Source organism: Larus michahellis, chromosome Z, assembly GCF_964199755.1.
Source record: "Larus michahellis chromosome Z, bLarMic1.1, whole genome shotgun sequence".
NCBI lineage: Eukaryota > Metazoa > Chordata > Aves > Charadriiformes > Laridae > Larus > Larus michahellis.
The window spans coordinates 1,744,032-1,768,769 of record NC_133930.1 but is presented as its reverse complement, the minus strand read 5'-3'; the positions used below and the strand labels follow the sequence as shown (position 1 = coordinate 1,768,769).

Here is a 24,738-nt window from a genome sequence, read left to right as displayed (position 1 = left end):
CTTTTATTGGCAGCTGGTTCTTGGTTTAAAATCCAGGGATGAACTGCTGAACAGAAGGACTGCAGTAAGGGTAAAGGCCAAGTCTCGTTGGATAATGCATGTGTCCTTCCCCGGAGCAAAAACTTGCAGGTGATGGAATAATCTCCTGTAAGCCTTCAGAGGCGGAAAGTCATATTTCTTAAGTTAATTAAAACTTGGCTGAACAAAGCACAATAAAGCATATTATACAGAACAACCTGGTACTGACCCAGGTGGCTTAGTAGGTATTTTCTGTCTGAGCCATCTAGGGAAGAATGAAATATCGGCCATACAAAGCCTGTGACAAGGGGACGCCAGTAAAAAAAATAGGGGAGAAAAATGTGAGTAAAAGATTCAGGTGCAATAACTCACCCAGTTGTGCATGAGGGGAACGTATGGCTCCTGCAGCAATTGAGATTCATGCCCTCACCGTAATTACATCTTCCTGAGCACGAGCTGCTCGCTGCCCTGCGCTGGCGGTGTCCTCTGGTGTGGTACCGCAGAGGATGGACGATGGGGCCACCCGGCAGCTCCGTCCTTCAGCGCAGGGTCAGTTCAGAGTTAAGCTTGGAGAAGATGAAACCCAGTTGAATCTTAAAGTAAGGGAAAAATACCACTTTGTGCAGCGTACACCCCAACTGCAGGACCTGCTTCTGCCAGGAATTCTTTTAAGGTTTCAGGGTATTACAAAAATTTGTAACGTGGCAGAACGATCAGCCTATGGACTGGTAACACGAGGCGATGACTACTGCAGGGGAAAAGGTTGGGGTGGACAGCTGGTCTGAGCTGTAGGTAAATAATGCGTATTTATGCACTGAATGTGCATATGAATCACAGAATCCTAGAATGGTTTGGGTTGGAAGGGAGCTTAAAGACCATCTGGTTCCAACCCGAGGGGCAGGGACACCTCCCACTAGACCAGGTTGCTCAAAGCGTGGTCTTGAACAAGTTGCCCAACCGATGGGTGTGCTGGGCGGAGGAGTGGTGCGAAAATGGACCACAAAAAATAAGCTGAAACTAAGTTTAAGTCCTGTTAGAAGTAATAGGAGTGTGTCAGCACACATTTGTGAAGGCTCTGGTGAGCCAAAAGCATAATCGTTGAGTCTTAGAATGGTTGAGTTGGAAGGGACCTTAAAGACCATGTAGTTCCAACCCCCTGCCCTGGGGTGTTTGGGGTCTACCTTTCGCTAGACTGAGTATCAGTCTATCCCAAACTAACGAGGAATGAGTTGGCAGCTGCTAAAGAGCCTGTGAAGGTCATTGCTGTGTTCCCTGGAGATGCTCCTGGGGTCTTCCGTGCTGGTGTAGCTCGTTAGTGGTGGCCTCTGCCCCATCTCTTGCACGGTGGTGGGAGGCTGGAGCTCACCACGAGGAAGAGGACCATGAGGTGGTAGGAGAGACAGGCACTGGTTTCAGCTTTTCAGTGTGGCTGGCGGGGAATAGAGAGGCCAAAGTGAAATAATTTTTCATCTGTAAACATCGGGAGAGATTTGCTGAAGAAAGAATTGGTTTATATTCTTCTTTTTTTTTTTTTTTGTACGGGATCTCTGTACCAGTTGAATTTCCTTTAATACAGCCCAAAAGGCAAAGTGCACATTTTTGCCAGGTTAGGAGTAAAGAGCAAAGAATAGAAAATATTAACTCATGCATCAGAAGGCTAATTAAGGTGAAGTATTTATTGTTGACTGTCTTCAAAGGGCTTTCTGAAGAGCAGTGCGGGAGGCTCAGGGTTCGAGCGGGAGGTGGCTACGGCTTACGGGGACCGTTGCTTCTGTGTCCTGCCTCCAAAACTGCTCCATGAGAAAAAGCGTCGCACCAGGACGAGGTTACCCATGCTTCTTTTTATGAGCAAAATCCCATTTTGCCCAAGAAAACGCTTTATTTCTGAGCTCTTCAGATAGAGACGCCTTCAGCTGTTGTTAAAAAGAAATAAACTAGGCTGACTTGTTATAACCTTAAGTGTTTTCTTTGGGGTATTGTAACTGTAAAATGAAGGCAATGAGGAGCGATCTCACTCCGGAGTATTTGAGAAATTATCCGATGTAGGATGTGTAATGGCTGGAGCCACTGCCCGGGCTGGGAACTCGAGAAACAAGACAACAAGAAAGGGTTTTCCTCTCCAGAGAGTTTATTTCTTTTGAAAGTACAGCTTAAGTTCTGCTGTTGTTGTTCAAGATTGCATGCCCATAATATATATTTTAAGGGCAGAGCTGAACTCTGGTTTTATATCCATCCTTAGGAAAAAAAAACCCCAAAATACCATTACGGTATGCAAGCTGGATGCGTTCCGTGTTGTAAAATAATCGAACAACAACAGAAACGCCACCGTCTGAGATCAGTTTTTCAATTCCAAACTCCTTCCCTTCCCAGTCCCTGGGTCCGCTTGTAAACTGGGTAATGGACTACATTTGAATCCCGCTGTAAATCTCGACGGGAATTTCCGAAGCATCGGTTTCCATTGCTACAGCGGAGGTTTGAAACTGATGGCGTAGCTTTTATGATTAACTTCTGTAGATAGAATGTGCTTTTCTAGTGCACCGAAGATCCCGCTTTCCCCCCGAAATTAAAGGTAGATGCATTTTCAGGAGCCGAACCGCAACTTTAGCATCGCATGAACAAAACATTCCAGGGGAGAATTTATTTTCATTTGTTATTGATGACCTTTTCATGTGCACTCCTGGCTCTGATTCCATTTGCTACTCCCAGGCTGTCAGGGCATCAATAATTTGGGAGAAAAAACCCAATGCAAACCAGGCAAGATCATTGCATGTATTTTTTTAAATGATATCATTGCTGGAGCGGTTTTGTAGTTACGGTTGGAATGACACATTCATTATAGCCCCCTATTTACAGCTGTGTATAAAATTACTTTGGGGCTAAAATTTCTCTTGCCTGGCTCGGGCCCGGGGGAATGAATTATTTTCAATTGAAAGTGACAAAAAAAAGATGCTGTATCCCGAAGTGAAGAAAGTCATTCCTTGTTTAGAATCAAAATTATGGCCTTTTTTGGAACGAGACAGAAAGAACAACTTTACTTTTTAACTTCGTACATTAAGGTTGAATGAAAGGGCTCATAATTATTCTTGTGGGTGTTAATCAGGATGGCAGTAGGGTCTGTGCAAGAAGGTATTAAAGGACTGTCTTTATTCCATAGGGGCAAAGTGCAGTGCCTTTGCCCTGTTCTTTGAAATACCGTCATTTTCAATAGTTAAGGTTTGGCAATTAGAAAATAATGGGCTAAAAGTAGGAAATAATTATGACCAGAGCCCAACAGTCGTATTTATTAGGCGCTATAAAATAAATCTCTGAACGACCCCAGCCTCGCCTCTGCCGCTCGCCTTCCAGATGACTTTTTAAAATTAATATTTTGACCCTCGAAGAGCTTTTTGGGCTATCGACCAGTCGAAGGACCTAAAACAATTTCTTCCTGCAAGGGTGGCAGTTTGAGGCCCGGGATATTTCTGCCGGAATGAAATGTCGTGGCCATCAGCTCCGGGGGGTGAGACGGGGCTGTGCCCTGGGTGACATTTTCAATTACAGGATGTGTTTGTTCCTTCTCTTGAAAGCAAAAAGGTTGGTGACGCGCGTAACCGTAACACGCGTCTCTCGCTTTCTAGACCAGACGGAGAAAATTTAGCAGAGAACAGGAATCGATTCCGACCGTTGGAGTTTCTTAAAGTTTCAAATTTCCTCAAGGTTGGGGTTTTTTTTCTGGGAAAACAACGCCATGCCACCTTCCGCGGTGCTGCCTGGAGGGCGGCTCTCTGAGCACACCTCCACCAGTGCTACCCGCGGTGCGAGTCCTGGGGATGCCAGAGAGAGGTTTTCCATTGCTTTCCATGGATTCAGGGGAAAAAACCTTCCCTTCAGGAGATGCACCGCTGTGTTTTGGGGTGGGCGTATGACCCGGGTAATGAGTAGCCGAGAGCACTTAGAGCCCCTGGAAATCAAGGTTTTCTTATGTTTGTTACCTAAAAGTGCACATGAATTTGAAGACATTCTCCTGCACCTTTTGTGTATCGCAAGTTATTTCTGCTTTTCCACTTGGGACATTGTAATATTCCTTTCCTTTCACAAAGTATTTTGAGATGTATAAAGGAAAAATCAAGGGGTAAAGAGTACTTTTGGATTATTGAGCAAAACAGTAAGCCAGGAGCACTCCTTTTTCAGAGTTATTTAAATTGGTGGGTTCCTGATAAGACTTTCCCTTCAGCTGTAAATCAGCCGTTGTGCTCCATATTTAAGGAGCCTGTCTTTTCTTTAGAATAGAAAACCGTGCGAATTTTGTTACAAATAGCCTGCGTAGTGGAGGGGAGGCGGAAATCCGAGAGCAGCGGAGCAGGGCCATCCCCTCGTGGCTCCCCGCTGACGTGAGAGACATCGTTAATACCGATGCCTAAAGAGAGGAGAGTTAATGTTGCTCTGGGAGATGCTACTCTGGATTTTTGGGCTTTTCCGTACTAAAAATACTGCTTTGGTGGGTAAAGAAATACATCGCGTGCGGCACACGGTTATGGAAGGTATAAGATGCGCGTAACTCGGCAGAAGTGGGCTCAGCGGTTTTCCTTCGCTGTTTGTAGATGCAGACATTCCCCAAGCGCTGCTCTTCCCAACATGAAACTGGTCACTCCCCTTCTCTTCCAGGAAGAGTGGTTTTCCCTGGTTTCTACATTAATTGGTGCAAAAAATGACCCACCCTGCTGAGCCCCGGGTCCATCCCCTGGACCAAACTCCATGAAGCATAGGGTCACACCAAGATAACCACCGTCCCTTAGAGGACACAACCAAGGGGTTCCTTAGAGAGACATCAATGAGGAGACACCACCTCTTGGTCTTATAAAGGGGAAAAACCTTCTTAGGTGATAGTTTTGATCTTTCTTTGCTGCAGGAAACGTGCAACCCACAGCGCTGGCAAAAGGAAGGGCAGCCAGAAGGACCTGAGACCCCCGGATCTGTGGATACACCACGAGGAGATGGAAATGAAGAACATCGAGAAGCCAACGGGCTCGGACCCCGTGGGAAGGGACTCCCCCATGCAGAGCTGCCAGGACATCACCCCCGTCAGCCACAGCCAGTCGGAAACGCAGCTGGGCAGCAAGAGCACCCCACAGCCCGGTGAGGGGCTCCCAGGGCAGGAGAGACACAAACTGGCTGGGTTTCACCTGGAGATTTTGCGACATTAGAGCCGTAGAGTCATAGAATGGTTTGGGTTGAAAGGGACCTTTAGAGGTCATCTAGTCCAGCCCCCCTGGGCCTTTTTTCTCCATGACCAGCATATACATTTTCTTTAAATTCATTTGATACTGGTGGTTAGTGACCTTAGCCCAGCACAAGGAGTCTCTAACTGAGACCAGATCCAGGAGGAGATTGGAAGAGTTGACAGCTCTGCCGTGGGTGCTGGGAGAGATGTTCCTTGGAGAGATGTTTTGCGGTGGTTCCACACTAAAGGAAAACCCATCATTTTTCATTTTTATGCCATTCTAATTTTTTAAGTTCAGGAATTCAACTGTCAGTCAAATGTTATTAGATTTGCGCACCGTGCTAAGGAAGAGAGGGAAAAGGGGACATGGAGAAGTAAGTGGGGAAAAAACCAAATGGAGTAGAGGGAGAACATGATTAGGAAGAAGGTCAGCAGCATCACCAGGAGTAGAATTTGGGCCAGGGAGGCTGAGAAAACTTAGGAGGAGAGAAATTCTGTAAGAAAAATGCGGTTTCAGTGATGTTTCCTCCTCCTTTTTTTAACCTTAGCGCACGCAGCCCATCACAGGTTGCACTTTAGCTGATAACATTTTTTTCCACCGTAACAGTAGAAAGTCTTGGGAGAGGCAGGTGGCGCGTACAGGGAGCGACGGGGGACAAAACACAGCACAGAATTGGAGAACATAAACATTTTTGTCTTGGGAACGGAGTGAAATAATTCCAGCATGTTGGTTGGGGCTGTAAATAACGAAGGTGACTTTTTCAGATGCTTCTGATGTTTTTATCTCTTTTCTGTTCTTGCAAGGAAAAAAAAAAAAAAAAAAAACAAAAAAACCCAAAAACGTTAAAAAGGAGCAGTTTTCAAATTTCTAAATGGATCTCATTTTCTTTTTCTGACTTTGTGTTTTGGGCCGATAGTTTGCTATTCAGGAAGATAATGGTGACGATGTTTCCTATTGTTTTTAAGACAAAGATCCTCATTATATTAAGACACTGGGAAAACGTAGCCAGAAGATTCCCTCTGCCTAAAGAGCTGCGGCTGACGATCAGAAGAGCCCAGAAGGATCAATAGGAGAGCTCCATCGATTGCTTGTCGGCTTGCAATCGAGTGCGTGGAAGTCATCCCAGCATATGAGCAAGTTAATGACAAAGGCTGGGCTGGATGGTTTATGTGTAAACGCCTTGGGCCGTAAATAAATGCCTTTATGTTTCTTCCCGTTCGGTCCTACGCAGTTCAGTAATACTGGCCCTGGCTTTTCACTAGCAATTAGGGCTTTGAATGGCCATCGACAGAAGGCTTGGCGTTTCAGTCCTGCAATTCAGCCAGAGTGGTTCGAAAAATACGTAGTCTTTCTATGCAAATCGGGTTTTTTTTCTTTTTGTAAGGAATATGTATTTACTTGGGTACGTCAGAGACGAATAGTCTGAGTGGGTATGAAGCTTACCTGTATGACAGGATTAAACTGATTTCATCCACGGTTTATTAAAACAGCGAAAGTAACATAAATGCAAGGTTCATGTGAGACAAGGTATGAAGAGAGGAATATTGCTTTCATTTCCTTGCAAATTACTGAACATCCCGTTTCAACCACGCTTTCTTTCTGACAAGTGTATTCTCTGGAATCTTTGAATACTTCAAATCTCCTATGCAAATGTGACTAAATCAGAGCATCTGCATTGAAATACATAAACAGGGAGTCTGATTTCTGTAGCTGCTGAGACAGTTTTGGGTTGGATTGGGCATCAGGCAGCCTGTCTCAGCTCTCTGATCTCGGGAGATGGGCTAGTTGCGATCCAGGACCAGATAACGGGAAGACCCAGGCACATCCTGAACTTGCCATGGGTGCTGTGGGAAAAACAAGCTGCGCGGGCTGGAAGAGCCGCCGTGAATTACCCGGTCCGTAATCTGGGCAATCAGGACACAAGACTTGGTGGCATCTCACAAGGAAGGTCATTTTCGTCCTTCAGATGTGTTTCAAAGAGCAGTTCTTGGCTGCCGGGTTTTGTAGGTACCCGAATTTACGCAGCCTTCCTTTGGTCTTAATATTTTAATTTTTAAATGAGTTTATAATAGGGAAGTTACAAGAAAAACTTCACATTGTAATGAAGTGGATGGGGATTTTTCAGGATAGTTTCCGAGACAAAGAAAAAGCGGACGTGTTCTCTTGATTCTCTTACCCAAAAAAAACCCGCAAACAATAATTTTATTCAGAAAAGGCAGCCAAAATAGTCTGTGCAGCTCTTTGCAGGTGGTGATATTTAATGATGGGTTAGAATAACTGAATTCTAAAATAAACCCATTGATCTTCCTGCTAGACATAAGGTGAAGAGAAACATTCATTTCCAGCATTTCCCACTAAGCCGTTGTGGTGGTTTTCTCTAGGTCCCGAGACAGAAGATGTTGGAAGCAGCATGTCCACGTTGGAGCGCTCGCTCGCCGCCCGCCGAGCCACCCGGGCCAAGCTCATGATCCCCATGGATTCGCAACCAAGCAACCCTCGTGAGTACCGGGACCTTCCCCCGGCCCCCAAAGGCCGGGCTCACGCATCTGAAGATCTCCTACGATCTTTCAGATGTCGTCTGGTTAGGCCTCGCTCAGGTTAAACAGCGTTAGCCATGTTGTTGTCGTCGTCTCGAAAAGACGTGAAAGGCCTGGAAGCTTGCCAGGGCTTCACAACGCAGCAGTGGAAAAGCTATGGAGCGAACTCGGAAATCCTGCTTCTGCGAGAGTCAGCCCGGGCTAAGCCTAAAGAGTCGGCATTTCTATTTTTAGCGGGTGGATAGTGATGGATAAATCCCTCTGTCTCCTTACACTAAAACTTTTATTTAAAGGGGTAAGAGTTCAAGCTGCCGGAGCAGAAGGCTTTGCAATACACAGATGTAAATTTCAATGTTATTGTTATTATCAATAATTATAATCAGCTGGACATTGTTGCAGTTTCTGGTAGATTTGTATATTTTCTTTTGTCTACAGTAGTTGGCCATGCCACCGTGTGCTTTTTTAATATGGAGCGGCTCTTACGAAGCCAAATAAATGAAGAGAGAAGATATTTTTACCGGGTGTTAAATTTTAGTGACTACAGAGCGGTTGTCATTGAACAAATGTCATAGGTGAAGTCAATCTTTTTCAAAGCAGCAAGGTACACGAGAAAGACAGGAAGGCAGGAGAGCATTAGATAGCTTCTCCCGCCCTCCAGAACTGATGAAAATTTCAGAAGTGACCTTTTTTTCACATCTGAGCGAAGGAAAGGGGTAAGCGAGAGAGGGGTTGGCCCTGATCAAGTTCCCGGTCAAGGATGAGGCTTTGGGTCTCCACCTTTCCTCCGAGCAGCCTTGTGATCAATCTCTTGGTAGCTCTCAGCTTTTAGCTAGAAGTTCTACCTTTGACCTCGCAAAAATAGATCCGAACGGAAATCTATCGCAATCGGTACGTCTGCGTAAATCGCCTTGAGTTAAAAATGAACATGCACTGAGAGAAATCCATTTCATCGCAAAATTTCTTCCTAGCTCTGCCGTTTCAATATAAGTGGCTATTTGTGGGTTTGTGGAAGGGGGACATCACAAATGATATATTAAAAAAAAAATAAAAATAGAAGGAAGTGAATGAAGGAAAGGAGAGGGAATAACCTACCGTGGCTTTGTTCAGGAAATGACTTCATAGGAGCTAAGGGAGAGGTTGAACTCCAGTTCTCCACGCCTTGGCCTGGACATATCGCCCCATTTCAGCCTTTACCCTCTTTATCATCTGGAAGAAGGACCGCTGGGATGAGGCGGAGAGAGCCCTTGACTCCACCTGGGAAATATTCCCATCGTATAACCGCATTAGTCTCATAATCGGGCAATTTGTCCTTTTTTGGGGGTGGGATTTCTCCAGAGTTGGCCTGGATGGAAGGAGGGCAAAGTCCAAGAAAATGGATAGACTTTGAATGGTGGAAGCAAAATCAGAACCAAATCAATCGTCATTACCATGGGAAAATAGCAGTGTTAGTTGAATACAAGTCAAGACAACGTTCTCATACAGCTTATAGATAAAAGTGCTCTTAAACATATTTATTTTTTTCAGTCAAATGATGTATTTTGACAAGCGATGTCCCCTTTTCTGTTTATTTATATTTTCAACAGTATAAATCTAATCTGCGGCGACGGCATGCTGTGATAGTTTGCAAATAATTAAACTCTGATTTATAAAAGTCTTACTTGTGCATTTGGGCAGGCTGAGCTAACGCTGCGTATGTTTATTTCCCCAGAAAAGACGGTTGAGGCTTTGTCAGATCAGACGCTTTAATTAATTTCTGAAAGAAATTGTCAGCAGCGAGCGATTAAATAGACTGAAGAAGCAACGTCGTAATTCTGAAGTAAAACCCACAGACTGTTAATTGTGAAATACCGAATCGGGAGGTATTCACGTTCATCTCGATAATCAGTATTTGCAGTCTTTGAGAACAAATACACCCCGTAATGCGCCGTTGCTTGCTGAAGTGGAAGGAGCGTAAACCAGATGAATTTGATAAGGTTTTAGCGATGCTACTGAAACACAGGCAGTCACAAATACCCAGGCCGCTGTGTCGAAAAGAGTATTTACAGAGAAAAACAATTGAGAAAGGCCTTGCAAGGTATCGCGTTCAAGCGTTGTGCCCGTAATTCTCGTGCTTTGCGTTTGTAATCCTCACTGGTGGAAGAGGAAAACAAAACGCTGCCGGAGTAAATGAGTTTGGAGCGAGATTTCCGCTGTGTTTGGCGGGGAGGTTTTTTTCCTCTTCACGCCCCCGCCCTAAAATTGCAGAAAATCACACCGGTTCTTTTTTGGTTTGTTTTGGGTTTTTTTCTGGGGAAATATGAACGTGTCGACTCAAGTCGCTTTGGCAGCCTCTGGGGTGCTGGAATACCATTCGAAATGTCCTACTTTGTCATTTCTGTAAGCTGTTCTTGGGTGCTGCTTCTTTTAACAGGATACAGTACATTTTAAATGTAGAGCGGCGTTCAGGGAGCTCCATGATTTGGTCAGGGAATTTCTGTTTTCAGTGTCTCAGTCTATCAATATTAAGTGCAAATTCCATTGCTGACAGGCTCTGACAGAACAGATTTGTTGTCATATCTGCTTGAAATTGCGAAGATTTATTGAAAATGTTTGATGTTACCTTTTCTCCAGCTTCTCTACAATAGAGCGCTGCAATGAATAGTAATCCTGTCTTATTTTAAAAATGAAAAGTGCTGGGAGCCTAGACCCTAAAAAGAAATGAAGGAATGGACTTTGAAAACCAAGTTGTTCTTTAATAGGATTCAATAAAGAGCGATATTTTTCACTGTAGCAGCAACGTTATAAATATTGTCAATAAAAATGTCTTACACAGACAAAACGAAAGGCCTGAAGAATAGAAATTCTCTTCGAAGAGTAGGTGAATTGAACCCCAGACAACTCTGAAGCTCAATTTACCCAGGTCAGCATTTCTGCATGAGTTTTCTTCATCTCCGCGCTTCTCCGTTACCTCTGGAAGCGCGGCGTTGTCTCGCTGACAGCCGTCTGCTTAAAAAAACCAAACCTTCATAAAGCCTTGGCACCGCCGCAGCTTCTTGTGTGACCTTGGGCAGGTGGCCCAGTTCGCCGCTGTGTGTAACGGACGTAGCAGGAGCTAGAAGGAATTGTCGTGACCATCTTAAAGTTTACAGCGTTGCTTCCAATTCGTGTGTGAAAGGTGCTAGATAAGCCAAACCTTATCATCAAGGAGCCAAAAATCCCTGCGTATTGTTTAGCTGGGCAAAACTTTCGTGAGAGCTTCCAAGTTTTTCCTAAAATCGACAAAGGAACTCATGATTTGAATAGCTTGATTATCACCCGCTCTTCAAGCGATGACTTGAAAATAAAGGAGATAAGCCCCAGGAAAGCCTGAATTTAGCACACCGTGATCCTGGTTCTCAAATCGAAGTGTCCCTTAAATTCAACTCCAGAACTCAACTTCGACTTCAGACTTTTAGCTACTGGTTTGCTGGCACCTCTCACCCCTGTTCTTTACGGGCTTGGACATGCCTGAGTGCGGAACGATGCCCGGACACCCTCAGCTGGTGGGTAAACCCAGGGGTCCTGTGCCTCCGGGGGCATCCGAGGGTGACAGGGACATCGGTGTGAAGCTGGCAGACCTGATGGAAGAGTTGCAGGAGCCTAACAACTGAAATGAGCCCTTAAATTGCCTGATCCGTCCCTTCTCTCTTACTTGCCAAGGGATGCAAAGCACCCCCCGAAATGGGGCTGAATAGCTGGAACATAGGCAAAAAGGTGGTTAATTTTACAGATTGCAGACTGCAATTATCCAGTGTGTACCAGAGAGGCTTATTTCTATGTACAGAGGTGGCTTCCGTGGGCAGAGGCATCTTTTACACCGAGCATTTGGGTGCTTTGCTTTGGCGACGTGGTTGTTTCTGGTTCCCTACCAGAGGACTTGGTTTTTTTCCTTGAGTTTTCCGAAAGCACTCATTTAATCTCTCTCTCCTTCTTTCCTTTCAGCTGTGGTCAGTGCCATTCCGGTGCCAACGCTAGAAAGTGCCCAGTACCCCGGGATCCTGCCGTCCCCCACCTGCGGATACCCCCACCCGCAGTTCACCCTCCGGCCGGTGCCGTTCCCGACCCTCTCCGTGGACAGGACCTTTGGAGCAGCAAGAAGTCAGTACTTTTCTCCTGCTATTTGCTATGACAGTGCTTGGAAATGCGTTGTTACCTGTCATCGGGATGTGTAAGCTCTAGCCAATTCGAATCACGCCGTCGTGATTTTTGGGAGCCAGGATAAGTCCAGTCTGGTACCAGCAACTGGCCACGGGCTGCCTCCAGTTGCAATTTCCGATCTGTACTGCACACCTGAAAAGTTAAAAGTCATTGCATTTCTACTCCAATCCTGTCTTTTCTGCAGGTCTGTCACTCGTTTCACTGTACTTTAATTCCCTTTGCTTTATTCATGAGGATATTCCCCGAAAAACGCCGGCTTCAAGAGCTCATCTTCATCCCGAGGCAGGATCTAGCATCATCGTTCATTAAAATCATCCATGGTAGCACTTACCCGACCTCTCCACACAGTGTCTTCCCAGGCTCAGCTGCCCTCGCTGCGAGAAGTATTTTCTTTAATGTATCTAACTTGCTGAAATTTAAGCCAATTGTTTCTTGATTCGATGATAGCGGGAATAGAGAACAGTTTCTTTTCTTCCTTTTGCACATCCTTTTACACATGTGAATGCCGCTCTGCCGTCTCGCGTCGCCCGTCTCTCCTCTCGAGTGAGCTCTGTATTCAGATTTGCTCCTCTGCAGCAATAGATTTGTGGGTTGTGGGTTCCCGTAACTGTTTTTCACCTTACCGTGATCACCCCCGGCCTCACCTTCCCAACTTGGAAGCCTCTGCCGCGCCCGCAGCCATCTGTTCTTTCTTCAAGCCTAACGAGCGTGCTCTGGCATATTAATTAGAGTTGGAGGGCTCGTATTTTCTTACAGTTCTCTCTTCGCTCTACCGCATAGCGAGTCTGAATTATTGACAGATTAATGTCAATCTGTTACACCTATTTTTTTTCCCATCGCCGAGAGTCCGTGCTGCTGGTCCGCCGGGAACTGATCTCGAAATGGCTGATTTTTTTTCCTCCTGTTTGGTTGCTGCTTTCAGTCAGTTCAGACAGGTCCGTGGGGACCGGGGATTGAAATCCAGTGGTGGGATTGTAGGGAAAAGGTGGGTTCGGGTGTCCTAGTCCTCGCCCTAATGTTCAGTCATCGCCCTGACGTCTTCAGTGTGGTTGCTGAGGTCCTTTCAAAGGTAGATGGCCGTTTTCCTTGGAGGGCCTCGCTGAAATAATCGGGTTTTGGTCTGCTGCTTAAATTAATACCAAACCCCACCACAAATGCAATGCACGGAAACAAAGTAGATGGAGTTTCAAAGTAGATTCAGATTAGATGTTGGGGAATAAAACCCAAAGTCACTACCCTGTGCCTGATCACGGAGATGGAAGAAGAAAAATTTGAGGACTTTTCTCAGCCTTCGTCATTTCAGCTTGCTCATAAAGGCCCTGAGCATTTAGGTTTATATAATGGCGCATTCATTACTTCTCGTTTTAAGGATGGGTGAAGGGATATAAAATCATAGAATCACAGAATGGTTTGGGTTGGAAGGGACCTTTAAAGGCCGTGTAGTCCAGCCCCCTGCCATGAGCAGGGACATCTTCAACTCGATCAGGTTGCTCCAAGCCCCGTCCAACCTGACCTGGAATGTTTCCAGGGATGGGGCATCTCCCACCTCCCTGGGCAACTGGGGCCGGAGTCTCACCGCCCTCAGCGTAAAAAAAGTCTTCCTTACATCTAGGCTGAATTTTCCCTCTTTCAGTTTAAAGCCATCACCCCTTGTCCTGTCGCAGCAGGCCCTGCTAAGAAGCCTGTCCCCATCTTTCTTTGAAGTCCCCGTTAAGTTCAGAAAAGCCACCATAAGGTCTCCCTGGAGCCTTCCTTTCTCCAGGCTGAACACCCCCAACTCTCTCAGCCTGTCGACGTAGACTTTTGTACATAACATCATGGTTCAAATATGATGCCAGAAGGTTTTCTCAGCACGCGGGTGCTGTTGCTGCCGAGTGCCAGCGCTGGGCTCCGTCAGCCCAGCTGGAAGAGCGGTCCATCTCCAGCACATCCGACTGAAAAGCAGCTGCTTCGTTTGTGGCTCACCTCCCGCTGCCGCACCGCAGCAGAGAACGGGGATATATCAACAAAATTACTCTTAACTCTTCAAATTTATTTATTTTGGGGGCTATTTTCTTAATATGATCACGCGGTTGAGAGCAAGTAGCAGTTAAAGAGACTACGGAGACGCTACATAAAGCTTTTTCGGTGTGTTTTGCCCCTCAGTGAAAAATTTGCTTGACTCTTGACCAATCGGAGCTGTGTCTGAAGAAGAAATACCCGGCAATAATTCCTCAGAGACGCAGCCTACCTGCGGTACTGCATGACCGAGCAGCCCATTGATCAAGACGTAGCAATCCCTGAATAAATCATATGCCGTGCCATTAGCGAGGGTGTTGCTCGGCATCCCGCCGTACAGACGATGCTCGAACACCTTCTTCTGTTTCTGAAGGCCTTTTTCATTGACCCGAAGATTGGAGTGCTGCAACTTATCTTGAGGACAAATGTTCCGCTGAAGAGGAAACGAAAGAAAATGGAAAAAAGAGTCAGGCCCCAGCCAGGGCTTGAATAATAAGCTGTCTTGCCTGTTTGATTGCTGCTGATGACACCACCAGCCATAAAATGCAATGGCTAAATATCAGTTTTTCCAGGCAGAAAACATCTCTGAGCCATGATGAAGTGACTTTTGTCTGGTCAGCAATCCTTCCCGCGGCTTGCCTTCTCCTCCAGGCTCCTCCAGAGCTCCATCACACCCGCTGCTTACAACGTTGTCAAGACAGGGAGGAGAAAATGGTGACATTTCTAATTTGCCGTGTATTAAAGAAGAAAGGAGATGTTCTTATTCCTCCTCTGCCACAACTATTGGAGATGCTGAGCCATCACGGTCTCCAGTAGGGAAAGAAGAGAGCTGGAGGAAACCATCTCCCACTTAGGAGGTACTGGGGTGGCCCCAGCCCCATCCACATGCTGGTCAGCAGAAACCGTTCGTGTTCTGGTCCCATCCTGACTGCACTTTTACAGGAGACTAACCCTAAAGATTACAACTGGTCCAACAGCGCCATTTTTAGAGGGAGCCATTCATCAGTGTATTGCCCTGATGATCCATATGATGAAAACTTGGAGATGGTCAGAAAATAAGGGGTTTTTTTAAAAATAAAGATACATTATTTTCTAGTATTAAAAAGAAAGATGGAAAATTGTGTAAACCAGAATAATAAAAAAAGAATTCTATTAATAGCTCTAGATAGTTGTAGAGAAGTGTCGTGGAATGAGGATAATTTTACCTACATGAATCTGTTAAAGTGAAATGCACTAAAGCAGGTATTTCCTGAGCACGTTTCCCCTTGGAGCCGGCTTTCTGGCTGTGAACAGTCAGCTCTGCAGCGAGCCCGTCCACCTGGGAAGCTTAAATCCCTTCTGCATTTAAGCTGGGAAGCTTAAATCCCTTCTAGCGTTCTGGACTTAGTGGAAATGGTCATTTTTACTCCACAGTCCGGTTTGGGTCCGGCAAGGGTTGCAGCATCTCAGAGAAGAGGGATGAACGCTGTAAGGGGGTTGTGGGTAAGGTCCTGCTTCAGGCCCCTCATTTCCTTTGTTTTCCTCTAGAAACCGAATTATCAGCAAAGCGATTTGGGTGGTTTTTTTTTTTTCAGTAGGTAATTCTTTGGATTTAACCACATATGATTTTAAAATGGTTCGGTCGCGTTCCCATGATTCAGCTTTAGGTTAGCGATTTTTTAAAAGTATTTTTCAAAAGCATTCTTTGGGATTTCCCTAAAATTGCACGAGAGTAGTAACCTGATAATAAACATACTAAAAAAAAATAAAAATTACTGCTTGTGCCACAATAACATCCGGAGACCCCGACAGGAATGGGGCCCTGGTTTGTTACTATACACGTGTATAGTCTTGCTCACATGATATAACCTGAATAAGCTCAAAAATACAGGGAAAGTCATTAGTAGGTAGGGAATAACGTCCACTTTTAAGTCCCCATCTACCATCGCAGAATTGTTATTACCTTTGGGTTTCAATCTGTATTGATTTTTCATTACCCCAGACTGTGGCGGAGCCAACAGCCACAAATCCACGCGGGGGCTATTTCCAGTCTTGCTTCTTAATAGAAGATACACAATGTGAAAAATAGGTTCAGAAACCTAAATTCATTAAACTTGGTTAACGGCGTTGTACCAACCGACAATTAGGTGAAAGCAAAGGGAAGATCAAAAGACTTTGTATGGCATATATTTTCTTCTCCTTGGTGAGCAGTGTCCACGGCTATTGAAGTTCAAAGCCAGCTCATTCTTAGTGTTCCTCACACATAATATGAATGTAAGTAGGGCTTTATCCAAGGCTTCTCCAAAACAATCGAGAGACCCTAATTGGTTTTACTGGGCTGTAGAATAGATCTTCACGTATAGCATAATATTTTCTTTACTCTGGCAAAATGTTTTACTAAACTCAAGAGCAGAAGATCGCAAGTGGGACGCGGCATGGTATTGTCAATAAGGAGTAAGGTCAATTGGGTGTTTACTTTCTGTAAAAAAAACAAATAAGGAAAAATTGGATTAGTAGTAATAATCGGAATTCTTGGGCGCTGCTGTTGAGGTGTAAATATCTGGCTGCTAGGCAGGGGATTGGTGTAGGCGATGTAGGCAGCAGCAGCGATGTGCTCATCTTCATCCATCCTTCAAATAAACAATCCATCCTCGCTTCCTGCAGGGACTTGACTGAATTGCAAATTGATGGTTCTCATTATGTTTGCAAGCATGCACATCTTATTTTAGGAAAAAAAGAAGTCTTCTCAAGCATGAAGCACCTTCATTACGCCACTTACCTTCAATATTTAAATCCCAACTCTAGCTTCTGATTTTAATAGAGTCATCACACTTTTCAGTAATAGCTGAAGGATAACCTGAAATCTTCTATGTAATGATGGCTATGTAGGTCTCCAGATTTTACAACTAAATCCGTAAGATAAAACATACCCGTACGGTAAAGCGGTAATTTAATAGCCTTTTAATGCCGTGACCATTATGCTGATGTTAGCTGATAAAGTTGATAAAGCTTTGTTATCTGAGAACACCACTGCTGAAAATACCAAGAAGGTATTTGCTGGTGAGTAGGTGTCGGGTTTAATTGTTTCTCCAAGCAGGGCAAGAGCATCCCAAAAGAACCGTCCTTGAGGACGCCGTGTTGGGCTCCATAGGAAGTTGAGGCTTTGACAGGCATGTTGAAAGGCATTTTGAGGCTACGAGCGTAGACAAAAGGCTTTATTTTGACTTGAAGCAAAGGCCTCACCAAGGATTTGCTCCAGAAGGCATTGTAACCTCAGGTGTGTACCTCTGTGAGACTCACACGCTGTTTTTGCATCTTCCTTGGGCAAGGTGAAGGGTGAGAAGAACCCAACGCCCATGGTAGCCTAGAGCAGCAACGCGCTGGGACATCTTCTTGAATGTGTGAGGAGTGAGTAAGGGTGGAATGAGCTAAACTATAATTCCCAGTCCACCCTGTTATAAATAATATCTCTGGCCTCCTTAAGGAGGGTGGTGCCCTCAGAGAAGGAAAAAGAGGGGTCTGCTGGGCAAGGAAGGAAACAGAAAAGCAGCCATCAGTAATGGCGTGATAACGCGAAGAGCCTTGAAGGTGAAAACAAGGAAGATGAGCCACAGTTGAGCAAACTTTTACAAACTGTAGATGATTTTGACCTTGCTCTGATCCTGTGGTTGGATTTCTACTCGCGGTCTTCAATATTGCCAGGGCCATCTGTGATATTGCCATAGGAACAAGCAGTGGGGCTGTGGAAACGAGAAGTCCTCATTTCCATTTTTCAAAATTGTTTTGCCGCTTAGTAGGCTGTAATTACTTATATACTTTGACATTAATTATTATAAAATGCCTTGAGATTTGACTTGGCTGTGTAATTGCATGCTATTCGTGCAGTGAGTTCTGGTCGTTGCAGCAAGCTTTGAAAGAAACCAGATCCTCCGGAGCATTTTGGGTCCCAGTGTAATAACTAATTCTGATATCTCCGTGTCAGGAAGGTTGTTTTCTTCAGTAAAAGGTTGAGCTTTTCCTAGGTTTCTCTTTCCTGCCACGAGCTGCATGACTAACCGTTGTGCTGTGAGCCATCCTGGCTGGCGTAGGTATACTGTGGGGACGCTGGACACCACCAACACGCTCAAATTAAAGAAGTTCCTGCTGTGATCGGCCTCTTCACTAACCGTTTTGCTTCCTTCCACTCTTCAGCTTGCAAATAGTGTCAGGCCTTGTGGGCACTCCCCATGCGGAGAACATTCTCCAGTGCTGCTCCTTGGGGCGATGGGGCAGGAACTGGGAGAGGGGACAGGAGAGGCCACCAGCCTGAGCTCTGAGGAAACCTCAACGGCACGCATGGATTTGGAAAAGAAGATAGGAGATGGTGTTTTCAGTCCAATTCTTTTATTCTCATCCTGCAATAGGAAGAAAACAGAAGCGGCAGGCTCTTCCGTGTGGCATGGGGAAGTGAACTTCTTGATGCCATCCATAAAGCACCACAGCAGACTTACGCTTATCGGTCCTCCTCGTAATTAGTTCTTAACTAGTTGGGTTTGCCGTGGTAGGCATAGTGGTCAGGAAGAGGTTGTAAGGATTTCGTTATTCCAACGACAGTTCCCTTACAGGAACAAAATGATCTGTTTTCTTTGGAATTCTTTCTTGCTGTCTTTGTTTATTTTCTTCAACTCCTTAAAGTCTGAATAACGTGGGACAATACGGTTCTCCGGTGTAAAGAGCAGGAGCGAGTTCCTCCACGTGACCGAGCCTCAGTGTTAGGTGAAGAGCGGTGCCACAAATCTGGGCCATGCCACCGGCATGCATGAGTGCACGTCCCGCCTCTCGCTGTCTTCTGTCCTTCTCCCTGTGCAGCATCTTCTTCACCGCACAGAGGAAACTCTGATTTTAGACTACAGGGGTAGAAGATTTTGCATTTATAAGTTTCAAGAGAACCTTTTTCTGCATTCAGAATGCTGGTGAAGTTAGTCTACGCTCTGGACCATACCCATCCTGAAAACTCCTGTACAGTCGTCGTCATATTGTCATTTATAGTTTGGGTACGACATGGGTTTCTAGAAGGCTGTAGAAATAAAGGGCTTTTCTCTTTGTTTCAACCTTTATTTTCCTTAAAACTACGTTGACTTCTGTTTTCTGGCACGGAAAGTCCAGGGTGGAGGTTGATACTGGAAGCTTCCTTCAAGAACCACTGCAGAACATAGGGAAGCTGTCTTTTGCGTTAGAGGGTTGACGTGAAACGTTTAAATCTCTGAAAAATTGACTTTGAATATAGGCTAATAAAACAGCAACCTACTGCTTTGGCACACGGAATGTTACAGCTGTCTCGGGGAAAAACAATATTGGTGATTGGTTATGTGGAAATTAATTAAGTCCTTTCTTTGTCTCTAGCTTTTCTCCACTAGGACTGGAACAGCATCACCGTGCTGAACATAGTTGTAGCTTGTTCCAATCTCCACATGATGTATGTGTTTATTAAGGTTTAATCTTTAAAGGCACGTAGAGAGGAGATAAAAATATCACGCTTGGGGGTTTTGTTGGGGTTTTTTTTGTTTTGTTTTGTTTTTTTTTAAAGGAAAATGTTTTGAGCTCCAAATGGCACACTCTGAGGAACATCTGGTTTTTAATTCATCTGCCAGTAACTTTTGATGGAACTGTTTACACATTTCCTGCGCCGCCTTGGAGGGTGGAGGCTAATGCTGTCCCTTCTGCCGAAAATCACCATAAAAGTAGGAAACGGGACATAAAAAATACATCAATAACAGCGGCTTGGTTTTTTCTTTCCTTTTTTAACTCTTCTCTCGCAGCTGTAAACGAAGGCCCCGCACCGCAGCAGCCGTCCTTGCTACCGCAGACGCAGCCTGAGCACTCCACCACCGAGGATGCCCCCAGCAGAACCATCCCCACCGCCTGCGTCCGCCCTACGCACCCTCTCCGCAGCTTTGCCAACCCCTTGCTACCTCCGCCCATGAGTGCAATAGAACCGAAAGTCCCTTACACACCGCTTCTGTCTCAAACAGGTAAGAGTGACGGGGGGGGGGGGGGTGAGAAATCTCCAGTACCGCTCATCCCAACCACTTGCCTTTCCATTCGTGAGAAAACGGAGAGCGTGAGACTGTCCCGTACCTTGAAGAAATATCAATAAGGGCTCGCCGTTTTATGATTATAATCCAATATCTCATTCTGACAACCCGGAATAAAAAAAAAAAAAATCAGGACAAGGCAATAGCTTAAAACCAGAGTTAACAAGTCAGTGATAAAAATGAATTAAATGAGATGCCAAATTAATCACTTGGTCTTGTTTCCCGTCTCCTGTTATGCTACAGTACGTTGAACCGGTGCCAAATGCTTGCCTCGTGTTTCAAGGCTTGCCTTTTCGATAATGAAAGGACTATTTATGTATGCTGGGAAAGAACCGACTGCCATCCACTCCTGTGTGCAGCCTACTTCAAAATTAAATAGCGAGCCTGTGAGGAACAGAAAGAAAATGACTATTTAAAAAAAAAAGGAAAAAAAAAAAGGGCGTAGAATGGTGCCGCCGTTGAATGAAGCTGGGCGCTGGTTTCGGAGATGTTTCACAGATGAAGGGCAGTGAAACGTTCATTGATGGCATGGCAGCGTGGGGCACGGCAGAGCGAAGCGGGGACGGTGTCTCCCAGCTCATCCCTGGGTTTGTTTCCAGAGCAGCACCGATTCTAGAGAGCTGTTTTAAAACTTCACCCTTGGGTCAAAGGAACATGCGTGCATGATAGATCTGCTATCTGCTGTGTTCATGAAGTAGGGCCAGCGCTAGAATTGCTCTTCACGTGAACCGGTGTAATTTGAGTAACACTATTTCCCTTGTAACCCTAACTCCTAGAGCTATTCAGGGATAAATCCCAAGAGTTTGCAGCCTGGTACCTCATTTTAACTGTTTGCTTTACTCCTTTAGCTTGGATAATCTCCAGTTTGGCTCAGCCAACCTTTGAGATTGCAGCTTTATTCTTTTCTCTTCCGATGCTGCTTTCCGAGCGTAGCTTTCTTGCCATACAGCATATGTTAGGTCGATGCTTGCAACGAGCAGGCTACCAAAACAGCCCCGCGTTTTCACTGGAAGCACCTGCTCTCCGTCAGCAAGTAATCCAGTTTCTGACAGCGGGCAGAAGTAGATAAATCCTTCTTTGTTGGAGAACCGCTTTTGCCAAATCGCGCGGCGGAATTATTTGTTATACGTAACAGCGTCCATTCATCTTTATGTAGCGCTGCATTTTACTTCGTGAGGATGCAGTTTGTGTCTTACTCCAGTGAGTGACCCTGGTTACCTCCAAAGGGCTGTTTGTTCTCTAAGTCAATCAGAGTTTACATTTTAACTGTTATAATGGAGGGGGGCGAGGTAAAAAGAGAGGACGTTGGGGCGTGTTACTAAATGATACAGCATCCCATCGTCCCGAAAAATAAAATTGCCCTTTTTTGGGGTGAGTAACCTGATGTAAGCAGACGCGATGTTGCCTGCAAACAACGTGCGGGACTTTGTTACTGGGCAAAATTAAGAACTGAAAGTTTATGGCAACGATCCGCCATAAAGCAGTGGAGATAAATAGAGCAAATGCTAAAGCAATGAAAAAAAATGGTTTTCTGGACTCGGTCATATCGACGAAAACATGTTGCTGGGTTCTGTACGGCACTCAAACTCTTGTATTCACTGGCATACTGAAACCACAATGTCTGCTCTTTAGAATTGTGTCTGACGTCATTTCTGATCTGCCTCCGGCTTGTTTGCGGTGTTGGGGGCTATTTATTTCTCTCCGCGCATTGTTTCTCTTGCTTTTCTCAATGCGCTTGTCCTCGGAGCCAGTAGCCAGACTGATGTTGTCTCCTTTACCAATTTCTTGTCGAATGCGAACCGGGCGGTGGGGTGTGCAGAGCTGATCCTGATCCGGCCCATCGTCCCTCAAAACTGGGTTGCTCTTTCAGTACCCACTCCTGAATCCCACTCCTCTCTGGAACCCAGATTTGTCGTCTTTTCACTTAAAATGGGGAGAGAGAAAGCATTGAAAAAGAGACGTCAAGAAAAAGCGCTTCATTTCACCAGCAATTTTGAGAGTTTAATACTACCCATGAGCAAGGTATCTCAGCCACAGCTAGATACCCGCAAAAGGGAAATTTTGAAGACTTTTGTGACTTTACCAAGCTTGTGATGTATTTCTCTATTTGAACAAAACCTCCTAAAGACGAGGACTGCCGTGTCCCTGCAGTCACTCATCCCTAGTAGCTGGCAGAGCAAGGGTGGCTGAGCTCTTTGGAGGCCACCTGAGACAATTCCCTTGTGCACCACATCTGCTAATTATACCCCACTTAGGGACATCGCAGGTTTAAAAGGCTCTTAGCAAATTGCCACGTTGGAATAATAACTGTTACTTTGCTTAACCGCATAGATAGAATTAATTAATTTTTCATTACGTTTTTCTTAGACTTGAGACATTTTTACATGTCCTATGTAATAAAGTAATAGGGCAATAGGTAATGGACTCCTCATCACTTAAACCAATTAAACTACTTTTGGCTTTGCTGTCCTATTTTTTAAAAGCATGTCAATCAGGTGTCTTATCCCTCCAGACAATACATGACTAATGGAAGGATCCTGCAGAATTCCGAAGGGGAGAAAGCAGCGGAGAACTGCAGAGATGGAGCCAGAGGTTTCCAGCAAAGACTTTAAAAAGCAGGAACCTGAAGTTCAGTGGTGATTTCCCTTGAAATCCCGTCATTGCTGGTTTGCAGACCCTCCTCCCTCCATCCCGACGAGTTTTGCATCTCCTTTTATAAAGAAGCTTGGGTGGAAATGCCGAGCAGCGGTGTCTTCTGGTCCTCGGCCAGCCCCACCGCCTGCCCCGCGGCCCACCGCATGCTGACGCTCCAGATACGTTTGTATATTTAGATTATAGTCCTGGAGCCCACGTCTAACGCTGGGCCCCATGCGATACTAGTATCGGAATTAATTTTTGGATCTTGCCCAGAGAACAGATGAGGCCAGGGCTTTTTCTTGGCTTTGATTGACCCGACGCTGAAAGGAGGTGTCTCCTCTAATATTTTATCTATTCAGTATATCTCTGTACTGGCATTATAATTAGCGGTTAAACTCTATCAAATGGTTCATAAAAAAGACGTACAGAGATCATTATTCAGTTGTGGGGGATTTTGCCATGGGGAGATTAATAAATATTTTAAAGGCTGTGCTCCTGGTTTTGGGTCATGACACCAGCCTAAGCCAGAGCTAAAATCTGCCATTTTTCTTCTTTTTTTTTTTTCCCCTTTTTTCTTTTTGCTGGAGCCCAGTAAATCTGAACCCTTCACCTTAAGCCCTTCCCGTTGATGTTTTATAGGAGATCTCACCTTTTCATCACTGCTTTCTGGTGGAGCACTTGAGGTTCCTAATACTTATTCTGAAGGCGTGAGAATCACTCCCCGGTATTTCCAATCCCCACCGCGGCTGCACTTGCTCCTCTTTGCAAATCATACACATAGGCATAGAAGTGATTTGACTTAGTCCCCTTTCAGGTTAAATAGAAAATGTTTGATGGAGTGTTGAGCTTATTGCATTATAGATCTGACATAAATTCCCCAAATGGACAGGATAGATTTTTTTTTTTTTTTTTTTTTTAACACCCTCGCAAATGAAAATTCCTTTTAGGTCTTGATGATCAGCTGCACTTTAAATGAACCTGAATTAGGAGGTCATTTTTCTTCTGCAGAAGCAAGTGCGAGGTGATAAAAAATGCTGCCTGTGAAGTGCTGGGTTTTGTATTGTGTCACAGTTCTAAAACTTCACCCTTTTCGGGCTCCTGTATCTTTTTGCGAGACTGTAAAAGCGCTGCTTTTTTTTCTAGCGCGAACTCACCAAAAAAATGCAGTTGGAAATCCAAATGGTCGTCTTCTCGGGCTTCCTGGAATCACTCAGGGATGCCCCAGGGCTAAAAAAGACTTTATTGTACAGCAAAATTGACCTTGATTTTCCTCCCTCCTGCTGAGCTGTAGGCGATGCCCCAAACCGGCAAAGGGCTGGGAGCGCAGGGGAAGGGTTGCACAGCAGAGAAACCGCTCCAGATTTATTTCTTCGCCTCTTTTCGGGGGGAAAAGAAAATAAAACCCTCATATTCTCAATGTTTGGGGAGTAAAAGTGAAGAGCGAGGTGAAGAAATCCGGCGGTAAACATCCCTGTGTAAAAAGCAGGAGCTGGATATTGCCTGGACATCGGTAAAAATCCTTCCCGCATCCAGGCTGACCCACGCACTATTTTCATTACCCGATGGGATAAGAAAGCCTGATAAGAAAATGAGCTCCCTGAGGTGGGTTTTTTTTGTGCTGCTTTTATGTTTTTTTTGTAGCTATTGTAAGAAAAGACCCAGAAAACCAAGATAAGAGTGAAGGTTTGCAAAGCCAGCGTTAAAACCATGAGCTGGCGGTCAAATAAATAAGGGATGAAATCAAGAGGAAAAAAAGGGTATATTGGTATTAAGCGGTGAATCCTGGGCTGTAATAATCTCAAACAGCGAAGGTTTGGGGCCTCCGTAGATGTCGAAATTACAGTGATCCTTAGAAGAGTGAATATAGGAGGAATATAGAAAGAATTTCCAATCGTGCTGAAAACAGACTGCTCCTCCCAGGAGCATTGGCGGAATCACGGCGACGCCAGTGTCTTGAGCATCGGATCTCAGGTGGAGTGTTTAGGGAGGGAAATTCCAAGAATAAAACTTTTGGCTGCAAATTAGGCAAATTTTGGAGACGCGACCTTAGAACCCTCTGGTGCTGGATTTATAAGTTCAGTTGCTTGTCCCTTTTTTTTTTTAGAGTGTGTAATCCCC

The 24,738-nt window shown here is 45.0% G+C and overlaps 1 protein-coding gene across 2 annotated transcripts in view; it reads left to right on the top strand.

Moving 5' to 3' along the window:
• DCC (DCC netrin 1 receptor) overlaps positions 1-24,738 on the top strand; it is a 592,501-nt gene that overhangs the window by 549,976 nt on the left and 17,787 nt on the right. For both annotated transcript variants that reach the window (XM_074568848.1, XM_074568847.1), the window contains exons 24-27: positions 4,907-5,133; positions 7,601-7,717; positions 11,717-11,872; positions 19,708-19,920. In XM_074568848.1, the coding sequence (XP_074424949.1) occupies positions 4,907-5,133; positions 7,601-7,717; positions 11,717-11,872; positions 19,708-19,920 (713 nt within the window). The remainder of the gene's footprint in view (positions 1-4,906; positions 5,134-7,600; positions 7,718-11,716; positions 11,873-19,707; positions 19,921-24,738) is intronic.